The sequence below is a fragment of the Littorina saxatilis genome, linkage group LG3 (assembly GCF_037325665.1).
Source record: "Littorina saxatilis isolate snail1 linkage group LG3, US_GU_Lsax_2.0, whole genome shotgun sequence".
NCBI lineage: Eukaryota > Metazoa > Mollusca > Gastropoda > Littorinimorpha > Littorinidae > Littorina > Littorina saxatilis.
The window spans coordinates 2,157,491-2,174,230 of NC_090247.1; the positions used below are offsets into that span (position 1 = coordinate 2,157,491).

Genomic DNA, 16,740 nt, shown 5'->3' on the forward strand with positions numbered 1-16,740 from the left:
CCTGATGACTCTTGGCGCACGAGGTTCCAACGGAGAGTGTCTGTCGTCACCGCTGTCAACACCAGAACAACTGTCATTAGTGGCTGGTGAAGGTTGTGTAGCAATCAACACAAAATAAAATTAAATAAAATTAACTTTATTATCTCACATGGAGAAATTGCAGTTGTGGTGCATCTAACATAAAGATAGACGGAACATTACAGCGTTAGCATTATATTTAAATGTATACATGTACTAAGTAATAACACGGACACAGACCAAACACTAAAACAGACTGGCAGCAGGGTGGGTGTAGGCACATACACATAGACGCACACGCTCACTGCGTCCATTAAGGTCCAACATCTGCATACATGTATGATGTATTCATTTCTTGCAGAAGTTAGTACACACATTCGCTTGATAACAGACCATTTCTTTGGATCAGGGTCCGATCTAATATCTACACCAATCTACAGCAGTACAATAAACTTTCGCTATCGTAAATAGAGGAAAACAAACTACTCGCCCCCCCCCTCCCCTCCCCTCCCCTCCCCCCCCCCCCCACCCCCTTTTTGTTTTGTTTTTAAACGCGGGTAAAAAAAGTTACCACAAAAAAAACAGTAGTAAATTCGTACTCTTTGGGGCGATACCGACGATACATGAAGACTGCGACGACGATGAGGGCGATCACTACCAGGGCAGCAACGATTCCGCCCGCGATGGCTGCAGCGTTCACTGTCAGATGTAAAAAGTACAATAAATGGCCTAGGGTGGTGTGAAAAATTGTCACATCCATACAGCTTTTTTCCACATACAACGATTTTAGAGTGTGTGTGTGTGTGTGTGTGTGTGTGTGTGTGTGTGTGTGTGTACCCATTTTTCCACAGGTTTGGTTGCCTAAATCACCATAAGGCAACCATCCACACGTGGATGGCAACCTAAACTCTGGATGGCAACCTAATTGTGTGGATGGTCGCTTTATTTAACACCGTTAAATTGACTTTTTTGACGGAAAGAATGTCATAACAATGTTCAAAATGACATTCTTTCCGTCCTCTGTGGATGGTCGCTTCATTTAACACCGTTAAATTGACTTTTTTGACGGAAAGAATGTCATAACAATGTTCAAAATGACACTCTTTCCGTCCTCTATAGGCGACGAAATAGGTCAAATTTTGTGCATTTTTTAGAGCAAAATTCTTCGATGCCGGACCGAGTACTGCACCCAGTGCTGTTGTAGTGCAAGTGCACTAGAAAGGCACTGCACCCAGTGCCGCCTCTTAGGTAACCATCCACACTTTAGGTACGTGTGTGTGTGCGTGTGTGTGTGTGTGTGTGTGTTGCACACAAATGTGGACGAGCTTACGTGTGATTTGATGTTGATATTGCTGTTTCTGCTCTTGTTGCATATGTGTAATATACGGGGTGGGCTGTGCGTGTTGACAAATGTGCGCCAGTGTGTATGTACGTCTTTAAAAAGGGAAAGAAAAACGGGCTAATGTTTATTCCAATCGACAATGATAGGGCCGAGAATGATGACGAACATGAGGACCATGTCTCTCTATTGTTTAGATAAAATCATCAAAATATCAATCGATACAACTACATTTCTATATATGAACGAATCACACGGGACGATTTAACAAAATGTCGCCAAATCGGTCCAATTTTTGTTCGAAAAATGAAGTTTCTAAAATCGTTATTTTAATTTTAGGTCTGGAATCTGCATTCATTTATTAGTTAAAAACTGAAGGAAGCCACCTTAATGACGAGTATTACGAAAAATACATTCACAATGCGAGAGCTACTGTTCACGCGTTTCACAAAAAATGTCGTATGCGTGGAAGTTACACTAAGCGTATATTCTGCGTATTACTCGACACTGTCTCCATTTCTGTGGCTGAATGTTGCCCAAGTATGTTTTAGAATGTAAATTGTCAAATAAGCATTTTTTTTAAATGTCCCCTCCTTTTTTTCCCTGCCTCATTAGAGAGATATTGCGCGCCCTTGAACTTGTCTCTCCAGAAACATGGGACGCATTCTTACTCGTGATACAAAAAAAAATTGTCATCTCCGGGATAAACGGATAAGAAACATTCTGAAAAGACAATTGACAGCCCGCAGAAAATATTAAGAAGAGACAGGCAAATAATTGTCTACTGCTGCCAAAGACGCTTTTATATTTGAAGCAATAACAACGTCACGAAGGTATTCTTAGTTTCGTGGTGAGTGGGAACGTTCATTCAATATCATGTCATAACACAGTGAGATTCAGAAAACAAAACCAATGAGACTAACAGTCAATGAACTATTTTATTCAGCTGCTAGTTGCAATTGATCATGTTTTCGCAGCAATAGTTAATGCTGACCAGAGAAATAAGCTTAAAATATCGACGAAAACGAGCACTTACGACATAGAAAAGTCTGTTCTCGTTTATAATAGAGGATAAGCTTATATTTAATCGTCGCGCAGACGATAAAGTGTAGTTTCTAGAAGAAAGTGTTTCAGTGTGATGTCCCAGCCGCAGCGGGACTGCATATTAATTACAAAGAAGTGATAGCAGTTGTGCAAGCTGTGGAAGTGTGGGCACACAAATTTCGTGGAAGTACAGTAACTGTTCACACAGACAGCACAGCTACGAAAGGCATTGTTAACAAAGGCTACACAAAGAATGCTTACATCAATAACCTGCTTCGTAGAATGTTTTGGACTTGTGTAAAGAATAACTGTCATGTTGTTGCTGTTTCACTTGCAGGGGACCTTAACAAGATGGCTGATACTGTCTCAAGATTGCATGAGAATGGAAAGTTAGATTTGTTAATGCTGTTGTTGTCTTATTGGTCTCATGTTCGAGCTCCCAGTGTGTCAATGTTGTTAAGTCAACACATGTCAAAAAGGGCCTTGCATTTTCTGGTTTCCAGGTGCTGCTAACACTTTCCGGAGAGAACTTGAGGCCGAGCAGGCAGCTTTTAGAGGTCAAACATTTGCCACCAGCACACAAAAGACATATGCTACTCATTTACGTTCATATCTGGCTTTCTGTGAAAAAATGGGTATCATGCCGGTACCTGTGTGTGAAAATACTGTCGCATTGTTCGTTACCTATCTTGCTAGAACTACTTCAGTTAGACAATATATCAACATTGTTCGCTTGCTACATCTTGAGAGTGGGCTGGAACATACATACAAAGATTCGTGGGTTGTGAGAAGCACTCTCAAAGGCATTGACAGATGCAAAGGCTTAAGTGTCAATAGAAAAACGCCAATCACCTCAGATATACTGCTTGAAATCAAACGCAAACTGAATTTGACCTGCAGAACAGACTGCATATTCTGGGCAGCTTGTCTACTCCTGTTCTTTGGACTGCTCAGAAAAGCAAATGTGCTGCACGACAAACAATACGACAAAAACAAACAACTGTGCCGTGGGAACTTCCTTGTCGGAACAGCAGGCCAGCTATCGGTACAAGTGCGCTGGTCAAAGACTATCCAATTCCGTGAGAAAATTCTCAGCATCACTTTACCGAAATTAGCACCACACCCTCTTGACCCTGTGACTGCTGTAGTGAATGCGTTCCGGTTCGATAAACAAGCTCAGCCCGACTCGCAAGCTATTCCGCTCAAAGGATCAACTTTCAACGCCAGGGTGAAACTGAAAGCCTTGGCCGGGCCTGGATACTCTAGCCATACTTTCCGGCGTGGTGCTGCGACGTTCGCTTTGTCTGTGGGAATTCCTGGCGAAGTCATCAAGTTATGGGGTGACTGGAAGAGCACGGCATATCTGAACTATCTGGATCAAATTCCACAGACTGTGCTCGACGGTTACCGTACGGTTTTTGCCAACAATCTTCCTTCCTAAGACCCTCCTTAATTAGTGTTGTTTGGGTGGAATAAAAGAAAGGGGGAAAATGATGTTCCCTTGTGAAACAATTTATGTAGATGAGTCATATATATCGTTTCTTGCTGACATGAATCACTTGCATGAATAAATGGCCCCTTGTTTTGTTCCGCCCAAAAACATTACAATGTGTGTGTGTTTGGGTTTATACTGTGGTGTTTGGTACAGCTGCGGAGATATACATATATCTATATATATGTGTGTGTTGTGGTGGACTGTATGTGTGTGATTGTGTGTGTGTTTGTGTGTGTGTGTGTTTGTGTGTGCATGTGTGTGTGTGTGTGTGTGTGGGTGTGAGAGTGCGCGCGTAGCGGAGAGAGGATGGCAGAATTGGTGCGGGGATAGGGACGAGAGAGGGGGAGGGGGTGAGAAGCGAGTAAAGTTTAAATAGATCTCAAACTGATTTGTTTTTTTAAAGTACCCACTGTGTAACCCAATTTACTCAGGAAATTGCAAACATTTGTCCCTGAAATGTGCAGTTTAAGACATGAACTATGCAAGTGCGTGTTCAATGCGCACAGTGGAAACTAGCCCCAGAATCGTAACAGTACGGACAGTAACAGTACGGACATTTTGGGTGTTTTTCAATTTCCAAAGCGCCGTCGCTTTGAAATAAACTTGTGTGATTCTTGATCTGGATCAAAATCTCCACAAACTGTGTGATTTTGAGGATTTGAATCTAACTCTTTCAATTCGAAAGTACCGTTACAGTATGGACACAATTTTGAGGGACATCTCACCTTAGTTGTCAGGCAGCAAAATGTTGGCGTTCTAGATGTCCTCTGCCATTGTTTATATTTGTAGTCAAATATTTGAAGAAAGAATGACCTTCCTTTTGATCTAATTAGATCTGAGTTTGGCGATCCATATTTTGTAGTGTTATCAATTTTCCTCAATCGTTACAGTACGGATATTGTTTGTGGGAAACACGGGTTTTTTTTTATTATGCACCAATAAAACCATGTTTCAATAAAAATTTGAACTTTAACCAAATGCAATTAATAGAGACAAAACCATGATCAAATTGTATGATTGTCCGATACTGTAACATTTAGATATGAAAGATCGATTAGCGACCGTCGGACAAGCATTTTTCGGTACCCTTGTGTCAGATAACTCACTCTCTACAAAACATGTTAAGAGGAAAGTGGTTTTTTAATACACGAAGTTAATGCCCCTTGGACAATGAACAAAATGATACCAAATGTAGTCTAGTTTGATCCAAGACGCGACGAATGTGCAGAGCCAAAGTCCGGGGACAGCTTTGGCGACATTTTCTGAAAACGTCCCATATAAACCTGGCCAAAAAATTATTGCCACAAATTCCAAACCCAAATTAAAGCATTAATCCCCGTGTCATTTTATTAACACTTTATATGGCAGAGAAGGCCGTTCACTTAACCTTTAGGATCACCTTTTGGATTAAATATTTCTTTTACAGGGGTCACGTGACCGCCGCTCAAGTAAGTGTACCATCAAAATCGACCAGACAAAAACGGAAGAGCCGAATGAAAAATCAACAAAAAATCACAATAGGCAAAACTTTGCAACTTTCACATACGAGAAGAAAGTCAAACCAATTATCTACCCTGAACAGATTATTTTGTTTTGCTACCTTGTGTATTTCGCTTGCTATGCTATTCCTACTGATGCAGGTGTCGATCGCAAGAGCGGTCGAAAACGGAACGTTTTACGTCAATTTTTAGGGGTATCATGTCAAAAAGCGCTACATTTTAGCAATGACTTGGTGGATTGCTTTGAAACTTTCAGAATATTTTACCAACATACTAGAGATACTTCGTGCGAAAGTTTGGATCGTTACGGTTATTTATCCAGATGTGACACAATGTTTCGGAAAATGTTGTTAAACTTGTCATAGGATTGTTAACTTGTGACCACAATTTTTTTTATAATATCAAAGATGGCACGCTAGAGTTTGAAACATCTGATTTTGAAATATATCAAACATACCCTCAGACGGCGCCAGTGTTGTTACAGCCACTGCCAGCTCTTCTGAACAACCTCCGTTAGTGCAAACGAAGACAAGAACCCTGCGACAAAAACAACAACACTCAATTAACATGAGAGAAATTGTAAAACGTTCCAAACAGTCTTTTTATGCGAACAACAGGCTGCAACAACACTTTTGAAATTGGCCCCGGTAATGCACATCCGAAAACACAGTAAATAATGTTTACGAAAACTGCTTTCGCCAGTTAATAATACAAACTGCACACAATATTTCCAGTGGCAACTGACACAAACAACATTCACGTACGTTGTTAATTGTTCTGACACAATACATGGACTTCACGGATGTGAAGCCAATGGCTAGGTGTCTTACGCCTGAGACAATTAGGTAAAAAAGGGAGAAAATTGACTAATCTTAAACTAGTGTCCACACAGACATGGGTCTGAATAATCAACAAGTGCCATGAGTACATTAATTCTGTCACCTGAAGAAGAAACAATGTTCGACTGCAAAAAAAAGGAGTTTACTTTTCAACAATTACGTTCTTCTCGAGACAGTAAAATAATTGATTTTATATCTTATTTGTGGCGCACTTTAGGCCTTTCAGCCGACACAGACAGATAATGAAGAAGTAAGCATACAATAACTTGACTCAAGGACAGATAAAACAGATGCTTCTGCAAGACGTGAACCACACCTTGTGTCACAAGCGCAAAGAAAAGAAGGCGATCTAAACTGGACCAACGGAACTAACGCGCAAAGAGACTTGCTCATGCATGCAAGTTGAGGCGAGTGTGCCGTGACGGTCTTCAGGTTGTATTGCACCTGAACAAGAGTCGTTAAGCCGCTACAGTTGGTTCACTGGTTCCACCCCCGCTCTTCCAGGAGACACTCACCCTGTTAAACACTATCGTCTGCTTAATGTACCATCACAACCCCTCATACACACACAATAACCTACATTAGTTACAATTCACTAGTGTCTTCTTTTTTCCTTTTGTCTATTCTGGCCTTCAGAGACCAAAACAATCGATGAGAAGATTTTTACAAAAGATGACCTGACGGCATCGACAAGTTAATTAACAGAAAAGTCGACACGAGACATTGGCTAAACATTCAGAAGCCCCCCTCCCTATGAGAACAGAATACACTTCATCTTGTTTAGGCAATCATGTTCACCACCAAAGACCTGTTCAGGTTTTTACACGGGGTAAGAGCATCCATCAACTTAAAACCAAACAACCAACAGCTTCGCTGTTTCCTATGCTGAGTAGGGGTGTTTTGTTGAATTAAATTCAGAAATGAATCCTATGTAGATCTGCAAAATACATATACACAAAGTATGTCTCTGCTTCAAACTAACGACGAGAGACGAGGAAAGACGACTCAGTTTTGTGACAGCAAAAAGCTGCATGCAGTTATTGGTGCGATAGTAATCTTTGCGAGACTGTTCATTGCACTAATTACATAACGCAGAAAAGTATACCGATAATGGTTCTGCCAGTCTAACCATCGCGCATAAAATTCACAAGTGCAACAACAACCATGTCAACAACAACAACAACAACAACAACAACAACAACAACAACAACAACAACAACAACAACAACAACAACAACAACAACCAGACAAATTAAAACCCAGAGCGGCATGCATGCACAACTGAAATTAATCTAGAAGCCTATTACAGGATGACTCCCCTCAATGCCACACTCTAAAATGCTAATAACTTCCGCGTGTGTTTAGGTTATTACTTCCCAATATTTGGTGTACATTAGCTTGAGATGTGGGATGCTGATTTCACAAAGTTTCAAGTATGTAGGTCAAGTGGTTTGTATTAAACGCTTTTTGCAAACTTTGTTTTGGTTTAATTCGGAGATTGCTCAACAGTAGGAGGTTTGACACTGAGTATGCAATAGCCACACTCATCCGACCTGAACCCTCCAGACTCCCTGTAACAGTTGTTTCTACTCACACATTGTCTGAGGATGGTTTTGCATACAAGGCCTCTCAGAATAACTAATAGGTAAAAATCTGGAGGGCTAAAATCGGGCTAGTCTGGCTACAACTCCATGACAAACCTAAACCTTTTAAGCCATTCCCTATTAAGTTGGAATTGATTTTCAAAAGAGCAAACAAATCAGCCAGTTTAAAATACAACCTGAAACTTTGTGACCTAATAATCCCATCTCTCAACCCAATGTACACCAACAGTATGTGAATGGTTGGCATGTTGGGGGTCACCCTATACATGTGTCGAAACTGTACAGTCCTGATTTTGCAATTAGCCAGAAACCATTTCTCCCTCTCCCTATCTGTGCGTTTGTCTGTCTGGCTGTGTTCGATTTTTATTTTCGTCTTGAGTGCCCCCTTCTCCCTCCTAAATTCACATTTGAGATCCAGTCACATGATCTCAGTTGGCACTTCATAATCACATACCTCATACGGTTTCTGAAACGGAAGAATGGAAATGAAATGAAGTCTGAACATACAGAGACCAAGTTACGAACAAAGGGGGCACATTAAACTAATCAAACAATTGTATCTCTTCAGTCATGAGACCAGATCTCATGGGTCACGTGTTTGCAGAACCATCACCATAGAAGCCCATGAGAACGGTACTTGTATCTCATGGCCGTCTATAGTGAGGGTTCTACAATCACGTGACGTCACCAAGACGGGTGATACCTGCACCTCTCACAAAATGCAATGTTTGAATAAAACAAAAGTTCATCAATAAACAAAACGGATTATGAAACTCCACACGCACACACACACACACGCACACGCACACACACACACACACACGGTGACACACACACACACACACACACACACACACACACACACACACACACACACACGCACGCACGCACGGCAATGCAGATACCCCTTCCGTTTGAATCGCCATGAGTCTACCTGTTATTCTGTAAATCAAATTCCTCAATACAAAGCTGGGGGATCCGTGCGTCTTTTAACTCGTCCAGCCGTAATCGGAAACAGGTGAAGCAGAACGTTTCTTTAACATCATTCCCGCATATCTTATACACAAATCATGCGGGCCTTCTGTGAAATCTGAAAGTGTTCAAGTGAAAAAGGATCCATCCAAGACTGATAACTCGCACGTCAACGATTCATTTTCACAAATAGGCAAGGATTGTGTATACATTCTACTTACTTGATCTCTAGGTCTGCCGGTAGCGGACCATTGCAGTACTCGTTCTCTGGTGCTTGTTCACAAGTGGTGTTGTCACCAATGGTGTACTTCACAAAGTCGTCTGCGGCCCGTGTAACACGCTTTAACGTTGACCGACGTCGTCTGGCACTTGGCACTGCAGACACGATTAGAAATTGAAGTTCATGCATAAACCATTTAATTTGTTTGTTCATTTTGATGCTTATTCTCTCAGCTTAAGTGCCAGGAGGTAGGCTTAACATAACTATAATTTGAGCGTTTGCGTACCTTTGTTTATTAGATCTCATATTATACATATGTGCGAAAAATGCATGCAGCTTTGGCAGTGATGTAACCCTATCTAACTTTGCGCAGCGCATATATGTATAATACAAACTGTCCACTCTGGTCTACAAGTGTCTCAACGACTCTGCTCCTGAGTACCTTCAATCCTCCCTGGACCTGTACACCCAGCCCTTCGACCGTCCCCTTCGTTCTGCTGCTGACCCACTCCGTCTTCACATCCCTCGCTCGAAACTCGCATCTGCTGGTCAGCGTGCATTCCCCTCCTCCCCCTTCGCCAGAGCCCCTCTCTCGACGCGTTCAAGAGTAGGTTGAAGAATCAGTTCTTCCCGTAGCTGGCTGTGACTTTCATGTTCGACGCGATGTGTTGTGCCCCTAAAGACATCCTGGTGTTGTGCTCTGTGAGAGGTGTCTTCTGTGTGCTTAATATTATTTTGTTTGGACCTAGCTATTGATGTGTACATTGTTGTTAAACAGTTGTTTGTTGTATGTTTATTAGGGTCTGCTGGTGTGTGAAAGGGTTTATGTCCGTCTGTAGATGTTAGTTTCTTGTTAGTCCTGTGTTGACAGCTCTTCGACAAGCGCTTGGAACTGTACCCACGGAATACGCGCGATATAAGCTTCTTTTTGATTGATTGATAGTACACACGCACATCCCCCCTCCCCCCACCCGAGCTGATCACGTTTTAAAGAAGACAGAACAGGGTGATCAAAGAAACAAAACTCACTTTCCCTTCCAAAAGCGTCTTACTCAGTCTTAGTCCTTGTACAAGAGTAGACTTTACGTCCCTCCTCCTCTTGTCTTTTAATTTTATCCTAGTCAGTCAATCGTAGTGTATAGTGTCTAGAGTAACCACGGATTCATTTCGAAAAGTTCTGTTATGTATGCACATTTTGAAAAACACAAATCTTAGTGACACTGCCGACTCAGTTTTATCGATATCGATAAATACAGCTGTGTTTTGCTGTCAAGACTGAATTGACAAGAAAGCGACCCTAAAGCGGGAAAAAAAGGGTTTTACAAGTTTCACAAAATGTTTTAGAAGAAAAAAATCAAGATTTGCGTTGATTTTCAAATTCCCGAAGGATCCTAACGAGAAGATAAGCACTGATTCACACTCCACTGATGACGGAACAGTTTATACTGCTTCAAAATGAATAACACTATTTTAACTTTTCCTTCAAAACTGAGCCGTTATCAGTAATGAGGGGGAAGAATCTCATCTCTGGGTATAGACACATACACCCCAGAGAAGAATCTCATCTCTGTTCAAGTGCTTCGCTACTCAGTTATAAACGGCTATGTGACAGTATCAAACATTCCTGCATTCAGTGGTAACGTGCTACCTGAAAACCCCAGTACGGCCGCGTACAAATCACCACGTTGAATCTCATCGTGATTCCAGACACGCTACCCACACTGTAACAGACAGTCCTAGTAGGGCCTGATAAGCGATTGTGAATCTACATTCGTACGATGACACAGTATCAAGCTAATACCGAAGACGCACATCAGTTTTCGCAAACACCGCACACCAACACACACTCCGTTTGCACCTAGTAGCTTTGGTTCTTGTGACTGCGTCGCACTGCACTGTACATAGCAACCTTAGAAGTATTCTGACAAAAACTGAGTCTCTCGCTGACATCGCAACGTGCGGTAGCACTGTATAGTCAAATACATGTACTACTTTAATATAATATAGCATCATCCAATGGCGGTAGCCGTTCATAGCACGAACAGCAAAACCTACACACATGCAGTGGCTCCAGGGCGTGTTGTTTTGACACAATGCCGCTCGGCAGGCACAACTTTCATGGGAGTTGCAGGATAGCGAAAGCACAGACGCCTGTCTCTATGACGGCGGTGCCGTTTCCGAGTGCAGCTGATTTCGCCTTCTTGGTCCGGCATTGGTAGAAATTGTAGTGGTAGAGACGCGCTCTATGTAGTTCGCGGGTCTCTCAAATGACTAGTTTGACAACAGGCGAAGGTGTCGTCCACTGGACTACTACTATCACCAGAGACATAGATAGAAGAGATGCGAAGCGCTGTCTTCCCGCTTGCGTTATCCTCGCCTACGGCAGGGGCAAGTAATCCTCCCATGACTGGCGCCAAGCTGGCAATTGTTGTGTTTTTAAAGAGTTATAACTGTTTCATAGAAAATCATAGATAATAAAACATGCAAAATGTTGATTATTTGCACTCAAGAGAAACAGAAAATCACAAGAAGAAGACTATTGCATTATTTGGTGATTAGAAGATGAATCCTAAAGTAAGCAATTTCGCTCATTTCTCCTTAAAAACTTTTTATCCACACGCCAGTGTATGTGCGAGAACCACTTGAGTGAGACTTATAAGCATCAAATTTAATTACAGCGCGTCAAAAATTATACAAACAGATTAATGTATACACCAGTAATGCATTTGCCAGTCAAGGGAAAGCAAAGTTTCGCACAAAAGAAAATATTAGCTCCCAAACATTGCCTCCACGCACAATGGACTTAGAAACAATGGCCGCAAGAACCGAAGGAACCGTTTTTGACTCACTTCGGGAAGCCAATCCTCTCAAATGCATTCGTGTGCACACTATTGAAGCTACAGAATATGAATCAAGTTTACCGTACACTGATATCTCTCGTCTGAAGCTGGATATATCCAAAGAAATATGACAGAAAAGCACTTCAAATCGGTGTCAGAGAGCAAGCGAACAACAACTTAGTATGGGATGGCGCGAGGTCACACTGACCGAACGCGGCCCGCGTAACCTAAGAGTTCACGCGAGCGGCCCTCGCTTCGCATCTCTGTATGTATGTCTTTGCTATCACAGAAAGACTACAAGGTACGTCACTCACCTTCGAGTCTTCTGTGTTCTTGGAGTCGCTTCCTGGGGAAAAATATTGTTCAAGACGGCTTGCCTCTTCCTACAGTCTGTGTAAGGTCAAATAAATACAGTTGAATGATTGTTTGAACTATATGCACCTTTAGTTTTCAGCTTCCGTTCGCTGCAGGTTGTTTTTAACCATCATTTGGACGAATCTTCGTTTGCGAGCCGCTAATATCCACACCTCGTCTAATTATGCATCCGCACCGAATATGCATACCAGCGCTCATTGGTTAATAAGAGGATATTCGATGATTATTTTCATTTAGGTCGACTGAAACGTTTTCCTCATTTTGAATGAGTGGCAAACGGTTCTTCACTGATACCGAAAGTGAAAACTCCCGTGGGTAGCTTCCCTTTGCCGCACAATATTTACATATGTTTTAGACCAATGAGCGCTGGTATGCATATTCGGTGCGGATGCATAATTAGACGAGGTGTGGATATTAGCGGCTCGCAAACGAAGATTCGTCCAAATGATGGTTAAAAACAACCTGCAGCGAACGGAAGCTGAAAACTAAAGGTGCATATAGTTCAAACAATCATTCAACTGTATTTATTTGACCTTACACAGACTGTAGGAAGAGGCAAACCGTCTTGAACAATATTTTTCCCCAGGAAGCGACTCCAAGAACACAGAAGACTCGAAGGTGAGTGACGTACCTTGTAGTCTTTCTGTGATAGTAGTAGTCCAGTGGGCGACACCTTCGCCTGTGGTTTGACTTGCGTTCCTGTTTACTCTGCGACTGAGATACTGCGTTGTGCGTGGGTCGGCACCAGAAGAGGTGAAGAGTTACTTTGTGATCGACACTGACACTGCACACATTAGCTCCTCAGTCTTGCATGGCGGCCAGTGTCGGGAAAGTACTTTTAGTTGCAGTAACTGCTATGCTTGGTTTTTCTGTCCCGGCCATGACTGAGTGTCTATTTGGGACATGACGTGGTTATATGCCAGGAGCAGTAACTGTTAGACCGCGGGTCTGTTTATATGGGTTAGGAGATTTCACCCCTCTAAATTCCAGCAGATTCGAGAAAGATATGTTTTTTCCCGTCGGCCCTACCGCACCGAAACCGAAGTCAGCCTAGGTATCGTCTGAGCCAGATCAGGTCAATGACTTCTCAAAGGCTTCCTCTCTCTTTCTCCTTTACACACACACACACACACACACACACACATTGCACATGACACACACACACACACACACACACACACACGCACCGACACACGACATACACACACTCTCACACACACACCGTACACACACACACACACACACACACACTCACACACACTCACACACACTCACACACACACGCCGGCACAACCTAGCTGAATTCTTGTCTCAACACTGCCTGTGGCTCTGACTTACCTCCTTCACCAATAATCGTATGCCAGTTGTCAGGGGTGGCTCTGTATTTTCCAGTGTAGCCACTATCCTTGAAATCGTTCCATGTGGGCAATTTCTGTCGATCCCCATACATGGACGCGTCGTCACCGACAGGTGCTGAAAGAGTTAAACAAACACATAATTTGTAAGTCAGTCTGAAATGAAGTTCCTGTCTCGCTACCATCGAACTGCAACTGATTGTCATGTCGTCGGACCGTCCTAATCTATGTGCCAGTTCTGTGAGTCATGTTTAGTGAACTCTGGCGACCAAGAGGAGATTAGAAAATTAAATTATATACTGTTCAAAAAAAGAAACGCATAGCTTGTAATATTTGGTTAATTTAGTTATATGGCTACAAGGATATATCCAAACTGCAGAAAATGTTTATCTGGTCGTCGACCTTTCGTCCATTGCCACAAGTGAGCTCTGCACGTGACGCATGCGTTATCAGTGGCTACAATGTCAAAATTGCTCATTTGGCATGACCACTCGTCATGCTTCAGTGTAATCTCGTGAAACTCGGGGAATATTGAGCTCTCACCATGTCTTCCAAAACCCATAAAAGCGGATTTTTCGCCACAAAGAAATCAGACGACAATTCAGCGACGAAAGATGGCCCGATTGAGCAGAGAAGACCGCCAAATTGCATTGGGTCGTTTACAAGCAGGCCAAAGTCAAAGTGCAATCGCCAGGCACTTCCACGTGTCCCAGAGCACCATCAGTAGACTGTGGGTCAGGTTTCAAGCCACTGGCTCCGTTGCTGACTTGCCACGAGCGGGAAGACCAAGGGCGACAACTGCTGCTCACGACTGCTTCATATGGCTCCGCCACCTCCGGAATCGTTTCCTGTCGGCCTCATCTTCTGTCCAGGCTCTCCCCGGGCCACACCGATTATCGGACCAGACCGTGCGGAACCGCCTGCATGAAGCTGGTTTGAGAGCTCGCAGACCTCACAGAGGAGCTGTCCTCACCCGCCGCAATCGCCAGAACCGAGTGCAGTGGGGCAACCAGCACCTTCGCTGGACCGTCCGGAATCACTGGAGACACGTGTGGTTCAGCGACGAGTCCTACTTCCTGCTCCAGCGACGTGATGGTCGGAGGAGGGTCTACCGGAGAGTAAACGAACGTTACGCGCCCAACTGTGTGGATGAGGCACCCGTTCATGGTGGTGGAGGCGTCATGGTGTGGGGGGCGATCAATACCGCTGGAAGGAGCACCCTGGTGCACGTCCAAGGGCGCATAACTGCCCAGCGATACGTGGAGGAAATTCTGCGCCCACACGCCCTTCCTCTTCTGGCTGACCAGGATGCCATATTCCAGCAGGACAACGCTCGCCCGCACACAGCACGACTCACCACCCAGTTCCTCACCGACCACCATGTCCAGGTGCTTCCCTGGCCATCCACGTCGCCAGACATGAACCCGATAGAACACCTCTGGGATGAATTGGACAGACGTGTGCGCAGGCGAGAAGAAGCGCCGGCAAATCACCGCGATCTATTGCAGGCACTTCAGGAGGAGTGGGACACCATCCCACAGCAAGATGTCCGGCATCTGATCCAGTCCATGCCCAGAAGGTGCCGGGCAGTTGTTGCTGCTCAAGGCAGTCACACCCCCTACTGACTTGACAGCCTCGGCACCCAATCGTATTGATTGACTGATTGATTTGAAGATGCAAATGAACTGTGTGTGCATTCAACTGTGTCCATACCAAATTTCAAACAAATAATCTAAATATTGGATTTTCTGTTAATTTTTTCGAAAAATAAAACAAATTTGGCAAGTAGCAACTATGCGTTTCTTTTTTTGAACAGTATATGTTGGCACGGTGAAATCACAAAAGTGTACTGGCGTTTTTAATCCACAGCCTTAAAAAAGCTGCTTTATATTATGATATCATATTTTTGATGATTGCTAAACAACAATCGTCTTAGTTTTCCCAGTGACATGTTCAGTTATTGTGAAAAAGACATTCAGTTTGTTTAAAAAAAATCAGTACCACACCGGCAAAAGGTGTTGTATCAAGATGTCTGCATGGTTGTGATGTCAGTGAGAACCTCCGAAGGGAGGGGAGGCGAAAGGCTGACATGGCGCCGTAGCAAAGCACTGATTATGTCTGAACAAATTTCATTCAAAAGGATTTTTGTCTGCTGGTGGTTGAGCACTCGAACAAACAAACAGACAAACTAGCCCAGTTTGAAATTTGCACCAACATTGCATGATATCACTCTGGACTTGCGATACTTGTGTTTTACATAATTTGCATGTGGTCATTTTGGCTCGCTCGCTCGCCCTTCCTTCCCCGGACTAGTATATATATACTGCAAAATGGCCTCATCAAGCGCTTGATTGTATTAAGTCAAATGCCTGATATTCGCCTAAAAATAGATCCCTCTAAACCCGTGGCCAAATTTTGGGTATTTTGCGAATGACATTAAAAAAAAACAAGTCGCGTAAGGCGAAAATACAATATTTAGTCAAGTAGCTGTCGAAGTCACAGAATGAAACCGAACGCAATGGCATTTTTCAGCAAGACCGTATACTCGTAGCATCGTCAGTCCACCGCTCATGGCAAAGGCAGTGAAATTGACAAGAAGAGCGGGGTAGTAGTTGCGCTAAGAAGGATAGCACGCTTTTCTGTACCTCTCTTTGTTTTAACTTTCTGAGCGTGTTTTTAATCCAAACATATCATATATATATGTTTTTGGAATCAGGAACCGACAAGGAATAAGATGAAAGTGTTTTTAAATTGATTTGGACAATTTAATTTTGATAATAATTTTTATATATTTAATTTTCAGAGCTTGTTTTTAATCCGAATAAAACATATTTATATGTTTTTGGAATCAGCAAATGATGGAGAATAAGATAAACGTAAATTTGGATCGTTTTATAAATTTTTATTTATTTTTACAATTTTCAGATTTTTAATGACCAAAGTCATTAATTAATTTTTAAGCCACCAAGCTGAAATGCAATACCGAAGTCCGGGCTTCGTCGAAGATTACTTGACCAAAATTTCAACCAATTTGGTTGAAAAATGAGGGCGTGACAGTGCCGCCTCAACTTTCACGAAAAGCCGGATATGACGTCATCAAAGACATTTATCAAAAAAATGAAAAAAACGTTCGGGGATTT

At 42.8% G+C, this 16,740-nt stretch overlaps 1 protein-coding gene across 1 annotated transcript in view; it reads right to left on the reverse strand.

The window, feature by feature from the left end:
- Window positions 1-16,740, reverse strand: part of LOC138961064 (receptor-type tyrosine-protein phosphatase O-like) — a 38,598-nt gene that overhangs the window by 21,011 nt on the left and 847 nt on the right. The window contains exons 2-6 of the mRNA XM_070332656.1: window positions 13,584-13,718; window positions 9,032-9,185; window positions 5,853-5,932; window positions 618-717; window positions 2-52 (exon numbers count right to left, since the gene is read on the reverse strand). Of these exons, the coding sequence (XP_070188757.1) occupies window positions 2-52; window positions 618-717; window positions 5,853-5,932; window positions 9,032-9,185; window positions 13,584-13,718 (520 nt within the window). The remainder of the gene's footprint in view (window position 1; window positions 53-617; window positions 718-5,852; window positions 5,933-9,031; window positions 9,186-13,583; window positions 13,719-16,740) is intronic.